Below are 19,276 nucleotides of genomic sequence, written 5' to 3' on the forward strand. Positions count from 1 at the left end.
ATCAAAATGATCGAAAATATCAAAAAAATATTAATTTAAAATAAAAAAAATCAATATTTTTTAAAAACATTTTTTTTCAAGTGAAAAGTTAATATGTACATTTAGGTCCATGTTAATGCACAAATTGATGTTGAGTACCTAAATAAATATGAATATTTAGATTCATATAAAGATATTACTTTCAATATTTTCAACATCAGGAACAACTAAAGAGTCCGAAAGAATGATTCAATTATGCAACTCACCAATATATAATAATATCATATATGTTTAATGATGTATAAAAATTACAATGCACCCTGATATCATTCACAAATATAAAATTGTTAACATGTTTTTTTTATAATTTTATTAGCAAAAACACTTATAAAAACATTTTAACTAAATACATGTGAACTATGTTTTAATCAACAATAATTTTTTTTAACTATATATATATATATATATATATATTTAATAAATCACAAATAAAAATAATTTTTTTAACAAACACAGTAGCATAATCTACTGTACTTTTAAATACCCTCTGAACCTAGTTCCGGCTGGTTCCACCCAATAGTTACAAGGCCCCAAACAATCCAGTCCACTCATTCATATATCGTAGTTGTGAGCTAAAGCATCTAAGCGCACGGATTTAAAGAAATGAAATGATCCAAGTTCAAAAATTCAACGTCTTATCACACTGCACCCATGTAATTATGTACGCAACACTTACGTAGGAGTTATACCAATTTACTGCCATGAGTGTATCCCATGTTCTAAACAGAAGTTTTACTGTCCTTCACAACTAGTTGCGTTCAATTAGAACAGTTTAAGCATCTTGGCCCAGCATTGAAAATTATACAACAGAACCCGTAGAGGCTCGGATACTTCCTCCACGTTATCATGCTATGTTGTTATCAGCAAAGTTGTTCTCAAAAAGTGTTCTCTGACGGAGAAGAGTGCTTTCAGGCTCCATACCTGTGTATGTTGTTCTGTGAACTTTTGTCCAGTCCCTTGACCTTCAAAACATCTGCAGCAAGGATTGCTTCCAAATTGAGATAAAAGCACGTGTAACATATATCTTGACCTGCCTCTAGTGAGGCATATTACAGAGGAAAAAGTTTGCCCCTAAGTTATTTGGCAATCTTCTTTTCTTACGGCTGCCCTGCAAGTTGCAGCCAATCGTTTGTCTGGTCATGAAACTTTCATTTTCATTTTCATTTTCATTTTTTGTCATTCTTACCCAAAAAAAGGCTCCCTATTCTGCCTAGTTTTACAGGAAACTGTGCCACTTGCAAACACCATCTATTTCGGATGCAACGATTTCATCGGGAAATTAGCATTCTCAACATGGTGAGTATTGATGTTTCTGGTTGAGATTTCATAAACCAACCTATTATAACATCCTAAAGGAGGCTATCTGTTGACTAGGCGTGCCATGAATCTGAAGTAGATGCTGTCTCATGGTTGAGATACTTGTTTTTTCATAAAAGAAGAGTTTCCGATTTGCCAAGACACATTGACACGGGAAGGGGAAAGACTTATTAATGGATGCTAATATTATGCCAACTGAAAATTAGATGTTCAGAATCAGAAAACTACCTCTAACCAAATGCATATGGATCATCTGCATAAGGATTCAGAGACCCTTCCAAAAACAAATCGCCAATGGTTGATGGATGTGACTGATCCCCTCCCTTAAGTCCCTGCGTTACAAATGTTTTTTAACAATTAAAAATAAGAACCAAGGAATCAGTACTTAAACTTAGTTTAAACAACCAAACATGTCCTTGTGCATTGCCCACTGCCATAAAATTGTAGTTTGCCAAGATTTAGGCTACATTGCTCATGCTTCCAAGGTTCCTTTCTTAAAACCTTCTAGTTTTTATCATTCTGATATCAATAGCATGGTATTGGCATACGGGGAAAATACAACACGTACAAAAAGAATTGATACTCGGTATAATTGGTGGTAGGACTTTCTTAGCATGGAGGTTTACAGCAGGAACCATTGTGGAGCTGAATGGAAGTCGAAACACCATTCCAAATCAGGCAATAAAACTTACCCATGCTCTAAAAAGCAAATAGGATGAAGCAAATGAACAAAAAAGAAAACTTAACTCCAATATGGCTGCCCACATGGGGTTGCTCATTCGGCCTCCTTATAAGATGGAGAGGTGAACAATGTCACTGATTAATCAACTAATGGTTCATCCGATTTGTGGTAAACCTTTGCAGTACCAAACTACAAAGTGATATTTCTATGTAGTTATGCTTAAAAAGAGAAGTTGGCAAATTTTTGAAGGAAAAGGAAAGAATACATTAAACCACAATTGAAAAATCAAGATTTTGGAAATAACATGTCTTTAGGTTACCTTGGCAACACTTCTTGGAGTTCTGGCCTTTGGAGTATTTGTCCTTGTCCTCTCATGTTTTCTTGGGTCCTGATGCAACAAGACAACGAAACCCAGCATTAAGCACAGTAAACATGGAGGCCCTTCAATACTAGCAAGCAGCCTATGTCCTTTTTAACTTCGTTTGTGCACACACAACAGGTGTAACAGGGCACACAAAGACTTTGTGCATACCTCAAACATGACTGTACTTTTTGTCTTTCTGCGTTTAGTGATTGTTCGTCCATTGTTGGTTTCAACTTCATATTCATGGTGAGTTACCTGCCATGCAATACAGTCCAAAAAGGAAGAGATTTCTCTGAATGGAAGTAAAACGATCCTTTGCTCTCTGGTACCTTCTTTTCATTCTGTAAACTTCCCAGAGAATTGTGGCTTCTTTTAGCACCACCCGGACCTCTCATCTTAACAGATGAAACAGAATATTCCTTCTACATAATAATGTCATCAATTTGGTCATGTTTAGTGATCTTGCACATTCACTAGTGGTCTATGGATAAAAGATAGGAAATTCCATGGGCAGAATGAAAGGAAAATGATATAATATACTTTGCCACGAAGCACATAATATTTACTTCATGTAAGAGAATGAGTAATATATTTAGGTAATGCAGCAAAAGAACTGCTTTAGGATTCAATCTAGATGATACTTGAAGGCATGAAAGACATTTTATTTGCCAGTGTGAAGTCATGGAATAAGAAATTCTGTACGCATATAAAGATAAAATATTATACAGCTGAAATTTCACCAGTCTGGATTGGGGCTAGGACACGACATTAGAAGAATACTTCAATAAACTATGTCGGGACTAGAAGTAAAAAAAACCTTTACTTCTGAACTTATGCACTGACAGTCAGAAGTCAGATATAAAAATCAGCAAGGATTTATTTCATTGTCAGATCATGAGTACCATTGCAATATATTGCGAATGATGTGACACATTTTCATTGGAAAAGAGACCATCAATGGGAATTCCTTCATAACTAAAAAGATTAGCATCTTAACATCCAGGTATTGCCACCCTACATGTGCGAGGGGAGAAAGCCAACCTTTTTCGAATTCACTTCTGGGTCTTCTTGTGGCTTGTCACTCATCACTTTCCACTGCAAATGCAACAAAGCCCTCTGCCTGTCTTCCTGCAATGTACTATAATCAAGCTACATTCGCAGCTCAGATAATGTAATATGATATAGAACTTTAGAGATGCACACCTTTGACTTTTGGAGATCCAGCTCCTCCTGAAGCTTCCCGCACTCATCTTCATGCTGGCACCTCAAAGCTTTCATTTGAACTTCATGTTCATTCCCGAATTCTATTATTTTCTGGGCAAGTGAATAAACTATCAGAAACCAAAGCAGTCATTTCTGCACATTTAACAGAATAATTGCTAGCTACAAATACCTCTCTCAGTTCATTTTCAGCTTGAAGTTGGGCACACTTTAGTTCTTCACTGTGAGCAGCTTTAAGACTGATCTCCTTTCTATCACGCTCCTGCTGAATGCCTAAGACCTATACAATGAGCAGAATGTAAATTGATCAGCAACTGTAACAAAACATAGAAAAATCAAGGCTCTAATTGTCAAATAAAGATCAGTTAATGTAGCAAATACTGTTACAAACTTACAAAAATTTAACTCAGAAATCAGTTCCATAAATAAATTGTTCAATGGCAATTTGGTAGCATGACAAAACTGCTTTTCTAAATTCCTCTCTTATATAGTTATATAGTTAATTTTATATCTTCTAGGAAATTGTCATTTGCCGGCATATGTGAGTTATAATACAGCTAACAGTCCTCAAGATTAATAGCGATGCACAAATTTTTGATAATACACATAACGAATAAAATGGTCAATTTGCAGACTGCAGAACTTCACTGTATCTCTTAGTCTACAGGTTCCAGGTAATTAAAAACGAATAAGGATCCGTCACACTCAAGAAAGATTTTTTTGTGTATTTTTGTAATAAGTGTGCAAATAATAAGAATTAATGCAATTGGAAACATAATCCAATTTTTTTTTTTAAAAAAAAAAAACATTTAGGTCCTTGTATGCCTCAAATTCAGTATAATGATTAAATTCAATTTTAAGTTTGCAATACTTTCTGGTGCATACCAGAGCTGCATGGTCCCCCTGAACGCACATCATCTGCCTCCTTGATTCTTCTTTGCATTGGACAAGCTTTTGGTCGCATTTTCTTTCCATTTCTAATACGATTTTGTCTGCCTGAAAGACCAAACCCATGAATCCCATGTTTCATGGCCTAGCATGTGGGGGAATTATAGGATGGGCAAACCTTTTCTTTTTCCATGTTCACAATCTCTAGCTTTTCCATTTCATACTTCTTCCGAATGTCATTAATAGCCTGTAGAAATCAGCTTCAATGGGAAAGTGCTGCACAACTCATTGAGGATTCGTAAAAGGTAATGATAAATGATAGCACCTCATCATTTCTCTGAGATATTTCTTTCAAATGTCTTGATAGCTCCAATTGTTTGCTCTCCAGCAGCATATCATGCTGCTTCTTTGCTTTCGTAAGTTTGCTTTCAGCAGCAGTCAACGATGCCTGATTCTGCCACAATATACAAAACCTCAGAAACATTTGAAAGTTGCAAGAATCCAAAAGGTTTTAACTTCGTTCAGACCTCAGTGATTTGATCTTCCAACTTCTTTTCTCTTTCCTTATATTGAACAATAAGCTGTTCCTTCTCCTCTAAGACACTATGGAGCTGGCAAACCTGTTTCTCCAATGAATTTAGCTGTTGCTCATGTTTCTCACTTTCCTTTCGCAAAGAATCTATTTCTTCTTCTTTTCTCTGTATTTCATCCTGTAACCTCTCTGCATTGTCTTTGTTTTCAATTTCTAATGCTGAAATTTTCAACAACAAATCTTGCTGCAAGATAGAAGAAAAGGATGGAGTATTAAAAGTGCATGCTCAGACATGACCTAAAAGAGAGAACGCAGTAGAAAAAGTCACAAACCATTTTATTCTCAGATGACCTCGATCCTTCTGACAAGGTGTCAATTTTCTCCTCTAATTTTGAAACCAACATCTCCGTTTCCTTCTTCTTTGACATCAGCATTTCAGCTTCAGACTCCAAACTTTGAATTCTTTCTTTTGCTGACTGACATTCTTCTGAAAGCTGTGCCATAATAGACTCTTGGGATTTCTGAAGTTCAATGATCTTATCATTTAACTCCTGGTTTACCAATTTCATGGCGTCTCTTTCTGACTTTACAGACAAAGACTGGTCATGGAGCTGATCATACTGCCTTTGGACATGCTTCACAGCAAGTTCTCTCTCCTGTTGGGCCAACTTAAAGCAACTATCATAGAGAGAGTTTAGCTGATCAAACTTGGTGGTAAAAGTCAAACTTTGTTTATCCAACTCAACCAATTGTGCAGCCAGTACATGAAGAAAACCTTCTAGGTTTTTAATCTCTTGGAGTGATATGGCCAATCTGTTAGCAAAATCATTGCTTCTCGATTGGTGGTCACTCTTTTCTTTCGCCAAGTTCTCTTGAGTGGTCATTAAACTATTAATTTTGTCTCCTTTCAGTCTCAATTCATGGTTCATCTCTTCCAATTTTGAGTTTAGGTCCTCCGCAGCCAATCTATTAGCTGCTACAGTTGTTTCAAACTTCTTTAGCATGGCATCTGCATGCAAAACAAAAGAAAATGAAGAAGAACGCCTTTACAAGCAATGCACAGAATCTGAGACTGAGGTAGGACACAGCTCCTAAAACTAAAAGTCAATCAGCATACATGTATGAGATGCACTTTTCAACATCTGCAGAATTTGACATGAGCCACTACATTATGGATCATAGGCAACGTGGTCTCAATACATAATGCTTTATGAGCTAGGTATTTCTCCTCTTATTTTTTGTTGCCATTTTAAGATATTTTATGAACTATATAAAGAGATACATGCTCACTAGAAGTAGTAGAAATTCTGAAAATCCCAATGTGGGCGGAGTCTGCATCACTAGGAATACAAAAAATGCTATAGAGGCTCGTATCACTACTAGCATTGCAACTCCAGGGCAAGCAAACGCATGAGATAATGTAATATAAGTTCACTCGAGAAGATATGGGGTATAGTTGCCAATACCAAACTGAGAAGCTTCTAAAGGCACTAGAAAAGAATTTATATACAATGGAATTCATGAAACAGTTTAGGCCAAGAAACAAATGAAACAATAAACATTTCACTGCTCTAATTTCAGCCCTAAAAGAAACAAATTAAATTCAGAAAAGAACCCCACGATGTTGATTAGAGTGAGTTCAAAGATCCATACATCAACAATTATACCAAAACTGAAAGCGAGTTCTAACCACTAAAAGAAAATCCACATGGTTGAAAAGGAACTCAACCCCGAGTTCACTAACAGTAATTTCATGTTTTCTTTTCCCACCTAAGTGACTAATCAGGAACAATGTTAATAATGGTCTGAAGGCAATCCAAGTCAGTAAGCATGTCCAAATTTAAATAAAAAAAATACACCAAGGAAGATAATGAAAATGAAGATAACATAATGCGAACGCAACATTATCTTCTATGCGACTAGTAGCAATTTCCTAATTCAATAGACAAATGGAAAATGAGATGTGTGTGCCTGATAAGCACCTTCTTACTCATTAAGGTGTGGCTGAACCACATTGTATGTGATTAAAAGGTGTTTGAAGCATAACCTTCCACTTTTCTTTTCCTCTTTGGGAAATAAACATATCAGAGAAAAAATTGTTCCACAATCAATGTTGTTCGTAAATTCATGTGCTTGAAGAGTTAATTGTTGAAGGGTGTAAATAGCAAGTCCAGAAAATGATCAGCCTGTTTTAACATCATGTACCTTTTTCTTCTATCAGACTGGTAGTTTGGCGTAGTTCTTCTATGTAGATCTTATTTCTTTCCTCCTTATTGATTTCAAGTTCCTGTAGTTCCCTTTCACCTACATACAAGATTCAAGAACATTATGAATCACGAATTGTAGTGCCAAGCAAACACAGCCTTGCGATGCTTTATCAGAAAATCAACAGTAAGGTCCTGTTTGCTAATAGTGGCAGCAAACACACCATACACACGCACTGAAACAATCCTCATCTTGGAAACTGGAAAGCTGTTTGTGGAAAATGATAAAACTGTAAACCACTCACGAGTTCTAATAGTTTCCTCCGCAGAGCCTAATTTCACAGATAAATCATTCAGTTGTTGGTTCAAATAGTCAATGCCATTTGAGCTTGCAGACAGTTTGCCTTCAAAAAACTCCTTATCCTTTTCAGCTGTGGAAGCAGGTTAAAGGCAACTGTCACCATTAACGACAAAAACTATACAGAATTTGAAGACCTCTAACTTATAGAAATACCTACCATCCTGAACCTGACCGGCTAAGTGTTGTAAGGTCTCTGTCAATTGATCACACAGAGTCTTTGTTGAAGAAAATTTTGATTCCAATCCTTTCCACAGCTTCTCATCCTCTTTCTGCTTTACTTTAAGCTTTGCATTCTCATTAAACGCGTTTTGCAACTTATCCTCCAACACATGGATATGCTCCATTGATTTCTTCAGCTTGGTGTTCTATATAATGAGAATTCTCCATCAAAATCCGCATCCAGTTCAGTGTAATTAATTTACTTCAGTACGTTTTCCACAAAAAATAAAGTTTTATTTAATATGCGCTAACCTTAATTGTCATGGAGTGGACAGAATAACTAGACCTAATTTTGATAAAACAACGGAAATTTATATTAAATTAGAAGGTTAAGTTGAAGATATTAAAACTTTTCCTCGTATAAGCAATTATCGCAGAGAGATGCGTGTACATCATAGAAAACATGCATATATCAACGATGAAGCATGTGTGTACAAGCCAGTACACATCAATGTACGTAAGTGCATATACTTGTACATATAATTAACACATGTAAAGAGAGAGATCCGTGTACCGCCATCCCGAGATCTGTTTTGACGGAAGCCTGTTCTTTGACCAATTTCTCTGCAAACAAACAAATCCAAAACAGAAATCATCGCAAATGTTCAGGTTATTTCTCTAAGAGAACTAAAAATCAACAAAAACCTTCAATCAGAACCTGCAGTGATCTTCAAATTAGCGAAACTTCCCGATGTAGTCGAGTCCGTTGATGACCGCGAATTGAATGAGAAGTTCTTTGCGGATCCTGATAGCGATTTGAACTGATCAAAAGTCTTCATGCTTGGAAACCCTAATTTCTGCATCTCGAAATCGATAACCGATTGCATGTACGGGTAAGCCCTAGAAATTGTTACTGAATCTCTCAATCTCTCTCGCTCGGTCTCTAAGTTTTGGAGTTTTCAGTTAGACGACTGAGAATGTTTTGGGCGCCAAATATCGGGGTATTTATAGGCCTAGCCTTGGTGCGTCAATGTGACGTTGGAGTTTAGACGGTTAAGAAGGGTCTTCTTGAGAACAGGAGAAGACCCTGAATTAGTTGGAACCTACCTTCTGAATTACATGAAACTAATTAAGAGATAAAGTGTCAATGGCAAAACTTTAATTTTTTCTTTCTTTCAATTTTTTTGTATTGGTTGAGTATAATGAGAGGTGGTCCTTTTACATTATATAACAACCATATAAACTATATTTTTTTTAGATTTAAAGCTATTCATTTTATAAAATTACTGAACTGTAATTACTCATGTAATTAATTGTTTTATTTAAATCAAGCTAAGATGTTTATTGAAGAGACCTTGTATTCATAGATTATTAGATAGATTTTTTAAAAATTTATTTAAAAATTAAAATGCTTTTTAAATCATATATTATAAGATTTTAATTTACACTTTCTATATTATTTTTATTGGCTAGAATTTATTTTAATATGAGTTATCATTGAAGAGTTCATTAGGTATTCCATGTGTTTTAATATTTCATTAAAATAAAAAGTATAACCCATCATTCATCATGACAAATATTTAAAACTCACATGTAATAAAAGAGAGGTTTTAATTTATTTAACTTAAATGGTTTTTTACATGCAAATGAGTAAATAATTTCATGAATATCTCATATTCTCTCTTGCCTGTTTTTTCTTGAAAGAGAAAAAACAGAACAAGTAGATGATGAATGTTGATTTTATTCTACGGGTTTGAAGATCAAGTCAGATAAAATTATTAATTTTTTAATTTTAATATTTTAATCTATTTATTTTTAGTGAAATTGCTGATAAATTTAATAATTCATCATACTCATATATATACAAAAAGAGGGGCTCAACATATAATTGAGCCTAGAAATTATATATTATCACCATAGACTTTATTTATTTGTTCAGAAAAAAAGACTTAGAAAAAACAAAAAAATGTTAATCCTTCAGACTTAGAAAAAACAAAAAATGTCAATCCTTCAATAGAGAAAGGCAAATGAACCTTTAGTGCAAAGTCATCGTATAAACATGATAAATGGTATTTACTTTTTGAGTGACAGATAAAATTCACGTGATTCATGTTTTACCATTCATATGTGGATAGCGTGCTATTGTACATTCTCAATTTATCCTTAGAATTAAAATAGTTAGGTGATTTAGTTAATTTGTTTATGCACCAATCCATGTTATTAACACTTGGATTTTATCTACCGTTTGGAAATGCGATTCAACCCGTATTTTTAAAATATTTAATTTTTTTTACTTAAAATTAAAAAAAAAATAGTGTTTTTAGATCGTTTTGATGCGTTAATATCAAGAAAAAATTAAAATGAAAAAATATTATTTTAATACATTTACGAGTAAAAAATATTTTGAAAAACAATCATAACCACATTTTCAAATACACACTAAATAAACTAGCGATTGTCACATCCAACACAGGATTTAAGCCGTGAAAAAATATCATGACATGGTTGCTTTTCATACCTTGTTTTTTGATCAGTTTATTTTTATATTTAAAAAATATTAAAAATATATTTTTTTTAGTATTTTCAGATATTTTTTAATTTAATTTGCTATTAAATTTAAAAAGAAAAACTTATTTTTTTATATATATATGTTTGGAATATGACTATCTAAACATAGATAATGTGCGGTTCCAATTAGATCATCTTTTTATTATAAATACCAACCTCGTATCATCGTGAAGGGAAATTTGATCTTTTTCTAATAAAAATCATTTCTCTAAGTCTTCTTACTGTCACCCGGCACAACTCCAAAAGCTCTATTTGTATGGACTTCGATCGCTAACCTGATATTTTATTCACTTACATGTTACTAGCACTGTTCACTCTTCCACACGTGTATTTCTCTCCTCTCACCCAGTCTTTCTAGTTGATCTTGCTTATGTAGATCACAACATTAACTTTCTCACACACATACAAACACGTGGGTTTATAAAATTTTAATATAAAAAATGCGTGTAAATTGTTTTTTTCTAAATAGATATATACGAGTAAATCAATGTGCATAAATAATAACTTCGCTTGCCAACCACATTTCCATTGAATGCCGGGCCTTGCCAACCACTCTCGCATTATTGGACTGCGACTACGGGTTTTTTGGCATTGAAAAGCTCAGCCCGTCAACCACCTCGGCTTTTGCATTCATTTTTTTTTTCCGGTGGAGTTCTTGATTTCAATGTAATCATTTATCACAGTCCAACCTAAAATAGTTAATGATACATTAATCAGGATCCATTACTCAAAACAGATGAGATTTTTTTTTTTTTGAAAGGTGTTGCGTTTTGCCAGCCAGTGGAGAAGTATGGTTTGGAATTGCATTTTAAATGTGTTTTTTAAAATTTTTAATTTTTTTAAAAATAATTAAATTAATATTTTTTAATGTTTTTTATTATTTTGATGTGATGATATAAAAAAATAAAAAATATATTATTTTAATATATTTTCAAATGAAAATCACTTTAAAAAACAACATTTATCACACTCTCAAATAGACTTTTAAGAAGACACGTACAATCTACTTACTTAGAAGTGACATATCTTGGAAATCACTTTTCAACTTTCATGTGTTTGTTTATCGTTATAAAAATTGATTAATAAAAATACTTTTCAGTCAAAATAAAATTTGGTTTAGTTTTCAATAAAATATTTTTCTTTTATTTTACGCGAAAAATACTTTCCAGAAGTTGAGAAAAATTAAAAAAAATATCTTGTTATTTGCTAATTATATCAAATTTGATCATCAATATTTTGATTGCTATATATTTTGTTTTGAATATTTTTTTCAATGTTATCCCTTAGAATTTGATTTAATTTAATTTTTATATCAACTTTGGTCTTCATTCTTTTGATTGATATTTGTTTTTCTCTTATCCTTTTCTTAATTGAAATTTTTTGTCTATTAGATTTGGTCATTGTTATTTTAATTGCTATTTATTTTATTTGAAATAATTTATGAAGTTTATTTTTTTTCAATTTCTTTCTTTTTCAACTTTCTTATTAGTCAGATTCGATCTCCTTTTTTTTATTCTATTTGTTTTATTTAAGATAATTTGTAAAATTGAATTTTTTTTTAATTTCATCATTCTTTAACTTTTTTATCTATCAAATTTGATCCTTGTTTTTTTAATAAACTTGAAAAAAAATTAAACATTAATAAGTTAATTTTCAACTCATTTCTCATGACATAGCTAAACATTAGAAAGTATTTTTCAATTTATTTTTCATAACAATACCTAACATCAGCCCCGTTTGCTTTATGAAAATTATAGTTTTCATGGAAGTAGTTTACTTTAGTTTTGTTGTAATGTAATTGCAATGAATTTTCTATTGAAACCAAATATTATGGACTCTCACATTTCATGGTAAATTGGATCAATGAAAAAAAATCATCTTGATCCTCAAACTTTTTTTTCTCTTCGATTGAGTTCTTTTGAGTTTGAATTAACAGTTGATTGCTTATGATTTGTTAACCAATGACTAAACAAAAAAAGCTATTGAAAATAGGTTGTTGTTTCAAAATTAGCACAAGAATATCACTTTAATCCCTGTACTTTTAATAATGTAGATTTTCAATCCCTTTATTTTAGAAAAATTATATATGGGTCCATAATTTCATTTTCTTTATTTTTTGTAGTCGTTAGTTTAAGAGAGAAGAGAGAAATTCATCAGATTCTAGAGGTAAAGAGATAAAATGTTGATTGACATCGATTTCGGTTATAAAAAAGCCAGTTTTAGTGTCAAGGGGTTGTATTCGATGAGAGAAGATCATTTAGGATGTTCTTTTACCTTTATATGGCCTGAGATAGTAGATTTGATCTCGAAAAAGTTTTTGAATTTGGGTTGATTTTGGTTTTTTTAATCGTTTACTGGGTTATTTGAGATAATAAAGAGGTTAACAAGGTATATAGGATGTTTTTTTAGGTGTTTTGAGTAAAAAACAAGAATTAAAAAATAAATTTCACATCATAAAATACCATTGTCGCAATTTTCTAGTGACTCTTTAGTCGTCTAAATCTAGGGACATAGATGATGGGTCATTCATGTCTTTTTTTTACTATAAAAAAAACAAGTGTCTATCCTCTAATATTAGGAAAAATAAAAGGAGGTCTTATTTGTAGGTTAGACCTCTATTACGGACGATGTTGACTGGTCTTTCGATAGATGGGTCACTTGTGACCGATAATAGAAGCTCAATTGATAGAGATTTGTTATGTGATCATCTATTAAGACAGGTGCCTCCAGCCAAAGCTTGCAGGCGCGATCATATCAAGTTGACATGGATGAATGCTAATTTTAATACCCCTAGTAGATGCGACAACAAATCAACTGATTGTGTATGCTCGGGTATATATATCACACATGTTTGAAGGACTTATTTTCATGAGCATCGCTGGCAATGCAATTTTGTTGTACTTTCTAATGATACTATATGATTGTTAGGCGATTCTGAATTACAACTAGAGAAGCCATGCTTATATAACTACGTCATCAACTATGCAAAGCATGTCTAAAAAAAGAAGATAAATTGCAAGGTATTTTCTATTTCTTCATATATATGTATTTTTAATTGTTTGATTACCATAATTAATGATATTTTAAATACTAATTTATAACTTTGAACGTTCATTAATATGGTTTTGGTTATAAAAGCATATTCATGTCAGGTGTCTAAAGAATTAAGGTAATAACATGTTTAATATTACCACTTTAAGAGTCCGTTTGTTTGCGTGGTTGCTTTTGCGTTTGAAGCAACCACAACAAAGCACATGTTTGGTAAACATAAAAACACAATTTATTCTTGATGGACATTGAGTTTTGAATTTAAAACGTAGTAAAAACAAAGCAGCTCTCGGCTGCTTTTCTTCTCTGCACTGTTCATTAAAGTGAACAGTGCAGTTTTTTTTTATAAAAAAAACAGTGCAGTGAATTGATTTCACTCGCACTGTTCACGTGAACGTGAACAATAATTTTTTTTTAAAAAAACTAGTTTAGAGTGAATTAAATTTACTCGCACTGTAATCTCAATTTTATTCCTAATAATATTTTACCTAATTTTATTGCACGCTCAAAAAATCATGGAAACTGTAGTTCTTGTCGGATGAATTTTGTACGTAATGGAATTGTAGATAATTTAATGGAACAAAAAAAATTATATAAAGTATTATTTATTTCATGATGTAATAATAGTAGTTAAATCTAAAATATTTAAATTTAAAACCATTAATATATATATATATATATATATATATTTTATAACCCCAATTTAAAAAGTATTATTAACAAAACACATTAAACTACTTTTTGTTCAACCTCAATTTCAACTATAGTTTTAACCAAACATATATTTTTCCAAACCAACCTCAACTAAAAATAATTTTTATAAAATAATTTTTTTCAAATCACAACCACAACAGTTACCACAAAAACAGTTTTCTATTGAATTCATATAATAATAATAATAATAAAATATAATCCACTGTGATCAAAATATTATATAAATAAGTAAATAATTACTCATGTCCACAATTTATACCTGAATAAGTTGGACGCGTAGCAGCCGCATGATGTATACATTCCGTTCTGCAAAGAAAAGAAAAGTACATGACTCAACAAATACCACCCCACACGTGGAATGTAACCGATGCTCTAGCCATTGATAATTCCGAAGAACTTTGTGCAGCTTTTATACTCTCTTTCAAAAACGATTCCCCCCAAGCTTCCTCGCTTCCACCAATAAAGTATCTTTCCTTGTATCAAACCCTAAATTATCCATGTCGCCATCAGGCGACGGAGCCACCGAAGTTAAAATCTGCTCCGACGAAAATGGTGGCTTCCATGGCGGCTATATAAAAACACATTGCTTGAAATCGGAGCCTCCTTTCTGCTCTTCTTCTTATTTACCAGGAATTGCCTTAAATCCGTTTCAGGACTCGGAGAAACTAGCGCGAGTTGTTACTGCGTCAGCAAAAGGTTTCTCAATTGGAGCCGGTATTAAAGGAGGACTCGCCTTGTTTTCAATTCTCGCAAGGTTGCGGCGCACCAGATTATCCTCCACGAGGTGAATTAATTTCCATGCTTAGCTAGCCATGCCCTTTATTATTTATTTTATATTGTTAGATTCTGATCTAAGATTTGTTAATTTGTTTTTTTTGTTTTTTGCTTTTGGATTTGTTTAGGAAAGTCGAGGTGTTTTCCAACAGGAAAGCTATTGATTTAGCTATTAAGGAAACGCTAAGATACGGGCTTTTCCTTGGTACTTTTGCTGGTACATTTGTGTCTGTTGATGAAATTATTGCATATTTAGGAGGCCACCGGAGGTACATTCTACATTCTCCAATTTAAGAAGTTTGAAAGTTTCTTTCAATAAACTGGAGATTATTGAACGTTGTGAATTTGGAAGTTGATTGGTAAAAGTATGATTGTAATTTTAGGACGGCGAAATGGAGGTCTTTATTAGCAGGATTAATCGCTGGGCCATCTATGCTTCTTACAGGGCCAAACACACAGCACACAAGCTTGGCCATATACATACTTATGCGTGCTGCAGTGTTAGCGTCACGGTGTGGAATTAAGAGCAAACGATTTGGGAAAATTTGTAAACCTCTTACTTGGAAGCATGGAGACGTTTTCCTCATGTGTCTCTCGTCTTCTCAAGTTTTGTATGTTATCCCTCTCTTCTGAAGCTAGTTACTAGTTTGAATATTGCAGCTTATGGTTTTGGAATTACTCATAACTTGTTGCTTTTGTTCTGTACAAATTCTTTGCATTGTGGAATTCTAGATTCTTGCATCCAACCTCGATAATGCATTATCAAAGATTAACACTACGAGAATGAATAATTTTTAAACACTACGAGAATGAATAATTTTTTTCTATAGCTATCACTGTTTTTGGCGAAGTCATCACCAGATGGTTAATATTAATATGCATTAGTATGATAGCCAAACTTTTACTTGTGCAATTATGCTTCAACAACTTTTCTATTTTGCAAGGTGTGAAGATAGTTTAAGTAAAATTATCCATTTTCCAGGTCTGCTTATATATTGAAGCAAGATAGTTTGCCTCCATCATACAAGTCCTTTCTCAATAAACACGGTGGAAAGGATCTTTCTATCTTGCAAGGTGTGAAAGATATTGCAAGCGGCTTGCCTTTCACAAATTTGGAGGCTATAGAGAAATATTACAACTCCACAGGTGTTGATATTAAGCTAGACCCAGAAATGAAAATCCCCTGCACGGTATGTTATCATCATTGGTGGTATTTGCAAAGAAATTTGATGCTAAAAAAATCACGGTTTGCTATGTAGTTGCTTTTTGTATATGACCCTATCATTTTCTATTCACGTCATTAATATTTTGCACACTACATTATTATGTACTTTGGTGGACTGTGCTTGATCTTTGAAATTTGTGCAGATTATACATGGAAATCAATCGTGCAGTGCGCATGTTGTTTCTTTTTTTCTTCAAGCATATAAAAGAGCTTTACCAGTTTATCTTCCTGTATATTTGATCCCTGCACTTATAGTTCATCGTCAAGGCCTCCTGAAAAGGTAATGAGTAGTCAAGTATTACATGTTGGTCATGAAAGGAATTGTTCAGTATACTGGGAGTTGTACTCCTTCCTCTTACATAAAGGTGCGATCTATGAATAATTTTGATGGTGGGTACCATGTTTATGTAAGAGAGGGTACTGACATGAAGATGTGTTATGACTCATTATTGCGCGGCTGAATTAATTAATACCGGTAGTAGTTAATTTTATTTATTATGGTGGTTACTATTCAAAGCTTCAAGTTAGAGAACTAGATGTGGCATTTAAGACTGTCACCACATGTTCTGCTAATGGATGTCTGAATTTTACTGTTTAATTTAGTCCACACAGTGGGTACTAAAGTTCCTAGTCTGGTTTCATAAATAGGTAAGTGGAATTGTTATGTATAGATTCTTACAGTGCTCTTAAATGATTGCCAGTTCAACAACAAATATTAACTGTGATTTGTATCCAGCCGGCTTGGAAACATCAAAATAAGAGAATTTGAGCAATAATATATTTCTTACCATTTACTTTTTCTGCCTTGAGTCACCTCTTCAGCTATGATTCCTTAGCCTTGAATATCTATATGGTCGATGTGACCACCTAGTATTTTGATTTCTTTCTTAGTCATCCTTTTCTTGTCAATCTCTCTCTCTGTCTCTCTGTCTCTGTCTCCCTTCTCTCTCTCTTGGATTGCAAAAGGTGCCTAGCGGCTCAAAACAAAGACCAAGACATAAAAACCTGCTTGTAGCTAAGACACACACAACTGCAGGAAGAAAGCTGCAAAGGTCACTAGGAGGATTGTGAAACTGGACTAACCCTTTGAGTGTTCACATTACCATGATTGACAAGCCTATCAGCACGATTGCTCTTTGTTAATTAGTGCTCGAATTTGATGGACGAGATTGCTGTTGATATGTACCTCATTCCTTTCCTTCTTGATCAAGTCAATCAATGACTTTGAGTCCACCTTTAGGCTCCAACATGAGACCACGGTACCCCATTGGCCATTCATTTGCAAGTCCCCATTTGTCCTCCCACAACTCTGCACAAACAGATGTGCATGTTCCATCATTACCAGCAATTGCATACTGGAACCTGCCTGGCTGTGTCAAAACACATTTGGTCTGTTTTCAAACAACAGGTGCACCTTCCTAATCTTTTCATGGTATGAGCTCCTATTGAAATAAACAGTGGAATTTTAACAGTATTAATTTTGCATAGCTCACCACATGGGGGTTTTCCTTGTACCCACCGTACACCCGCAACAACAACAACAACAACAAATAGGCCAATTCACGAACGTTTGGAGAGGCTCACGGGGCTAGACTGTTATTTCACATGTTTCTCTTTGTCCTTGTGCAGGCCTTGCAACATATTTGGGAAGGGTCTTCTTGGTACTGCAAGATCAAGCTTGTTTCTATCTGTGTATTGTTCATCTGCCTGGTTAGTATTCATTCCTCTATTGTATTATACATTGCTGTGGTATATTGTCGATCTTGTTGTCTTTTTTATGTTTTTGGGTATGGCGTTCTATTTTAGCTTTAAGAAAACAGCACACCTTGCCTATCAAGTAACTTGCAGGTCATGCTGCGTTAAAATCACTTCGGCACTTAACCATTTAGTGATTGTTTGGTAGCGTGGTGGCTGCCACACCTCCAATGAAAGTACCAATGGTTGGACTTTTAGAGGTGTAGATGGCAGTATAGCGATATATATATAAGGTGTAGGTAGCATGCATGATTGAAAATTAGACCATGCAACCAAGCTGCCTTGAGCTGACTTTTTGGCGCCTTTGTGACACAGTTCAAGCTTTTGTTTCGTGATCTGAACCTTATTTGAATGTTACTGCTATTATTCTAGCACACATTCTGACAGCACGGTGAGACATGAGAACAAATATTATACATGTTTGTGCATCATGCAAGAAACAAAATGAAGTCTGGCAGCTAAATAGAAGGGGGGGAATCCAGATTTGATATTAACATTGCCGGGGTGCTATTGTTGGTGTTCAATGACGTTTATCCCAGTAACCTGTTTTGACTGAAATTTGTCGAGAAAAACCAGCTTTTGTAACTATTTTTCTTTTTGTGGTCATCAGGATGTGGACGTGTCTGCTCTTTAGAATTTTCAGGTGGTGTAACATTCCGATGGTGGCAATAGGGACGGTACAGGACTTCTCGAAATATTTAATTAATTAGGGAGATTTACAGACGTTTTCTTTTGTTCTGAAATCTCGCTTGTGATCCTGCACAGTTGCCAACTGGCCTGGCCCTAGCTATTGAAAAGAAAAGCAGGCGGATTGAAATATCTCTTTACTGTTTCGCAAGGGCAGTTGAAAGCTTCTTTATCTGCACGCGAGATGCCGGATATTTGCCAGAGTCTCTGAATTTGAAGAGAGCTGATGTGGTGATTTTCAGCATCTCAACAGCTATAATAATGCATTGCTATGAGCAGGAAAGGGAAGTGTTCCGGTCCAAGTACCTTAATGTTCTTGATTGGGTATTTGGCGTGCCTCGCCCCCCTGGTGACACATCACCCCGCAAGGATGGGTTGAAAGCAAGCTGACAGACCTCTCCGGCTTTATTAGATAGAAGAATTTTTACAATTGAACTCGCCTCACAGAAGCGCAGAGCAATTATTTGCACCACGTAATTTATTGAAAAAAGGAGCGGGCAGATTAGTTTCACATATGAGCATGCGCTACTAAACAGAGTACTATATTTCTTGATTCATAAATTCTCGGGTTCGGTGTAATTTCCCCCCTTGTAATATGCATAGATGTTTGTTAACTGAGCAATCCAGGCAGTCGCTGAACTGTTTCCAGTGTAAAAGACTAGAATGTCATGTGAACAATTAATGATAGCATTTTAATACTGCTTAATGCAAATCGTTACGTTTAGGCTCTTTTTTGTT

At 34.0% G+C, this 19,276-nt stretch overlaps 2 protein-coding genes across 2 annotated transcripts; one reads left to right on the plus strand and one right to left on the minus strand.

Annotated features, from left to right (window-relative positions):
* Positions 1 to 657: 657 nt before the first annotated feature.
* LOC7495154 (synaptonemal complex protein 2-like) lies at positions 658 to 8,878 on the minus strand. The gene is given in 18 exon segments (XM_052450280.1): positions 658 to 1,012; positions 1,585 to 1,688; positions 2,358 to 2,426; positions 2,571 to 2,662; positions 2,665 to 2,824; positions 3,444 to 3,530; positions 3,606 to 3,716; positions 3,796 to 3,903; positions 4,509 to 4,619; positions 4,690 to 4,758; positions 4,837 to 4,965; positions 5,039 to 5,287; positions 5,376 to 6,052; positions 7,249 to 7,347; positions 7,553 to 7,678; positions 7,766 to 7,973; positions 8,342 to 8,391; positions 8,486 to 8,878. Coding segments are annotated over 17 exon segments (2,616 nt in total). The 5' UTR covers positions 8,655 to 8,878; the 3' UTR covers positions 658 to 1,012; positions 1,585 to 1,586.
* A 5,509-nt stretch (positions 8,879 to 14,387) lies between these two features.
* Positions 14,388 to 19,262, plus strand: LOC7463218 (uncharacterized). The gene is made up of 8 exons (XM_002301016.4): positions 14,388 to 14,881; positions 15,000 to 15,140; positions 15,255 to 15,482; positions 15,854 to 16,061; positions 16,240 to 16,376; positions 17,726 to 17,806; positions 18,462 to 18,528; positions 18,617 to 19,262. The coding sequence occupies exons 1-8, from the start codon at positions 14,595 to 14,597 to the stop codon at positions 18,926 to 18,928; spliced, it is 1,461 nt and encodes a 486-aa protein (XP_002301052.1). The 5' UTR covers positions 14,388 to 14,594; the 3' UTR covers positions 18,929 to 19,262.
* The last annotated feature ends 14 nt before the right edge of the window (positions 19,263 to 19,276 follow it).

This window comes from Populus trichocarpa, chromosome 2 (assembly GCF_000002775.5).
Source record: "Populus trichocarpa isolate Nisqually-1 chromosome 2, P.trichocarpa_v4.1, whole genome shotgun sequence".
NCBI lineage: Eukaryota > Viridiplantae > Streptophyta > Magnoliopsida > Malpighiales > Salicaceae > Populus > Populus trichocarpa.

Bases quoted from the DNA above. Each gene is read 5' to 3' on its own strand.
- LOC7463218 (XM_002301016.4), top strand. From the start codon at position 14,595: ATGTCGCCATCAGGCGACGGAGCCACCGAAGTTAAAATCTGCTCCGAC. The intron at 14,882-14,999 runs GTGAATTAATTT...GGATTTGTTTAG, and splicing joins ACCAGATTATCCTCCACGAG to GAAAGTCGAGGTGTTTTCCA. The intron at 17,807-18,461 runs GTTAGTATTCAT...TGTGGTCATCAG, and splicing joins GTGTATTGTTCATCTGCCTG to GATGTGGACGTGTCTGCTCT.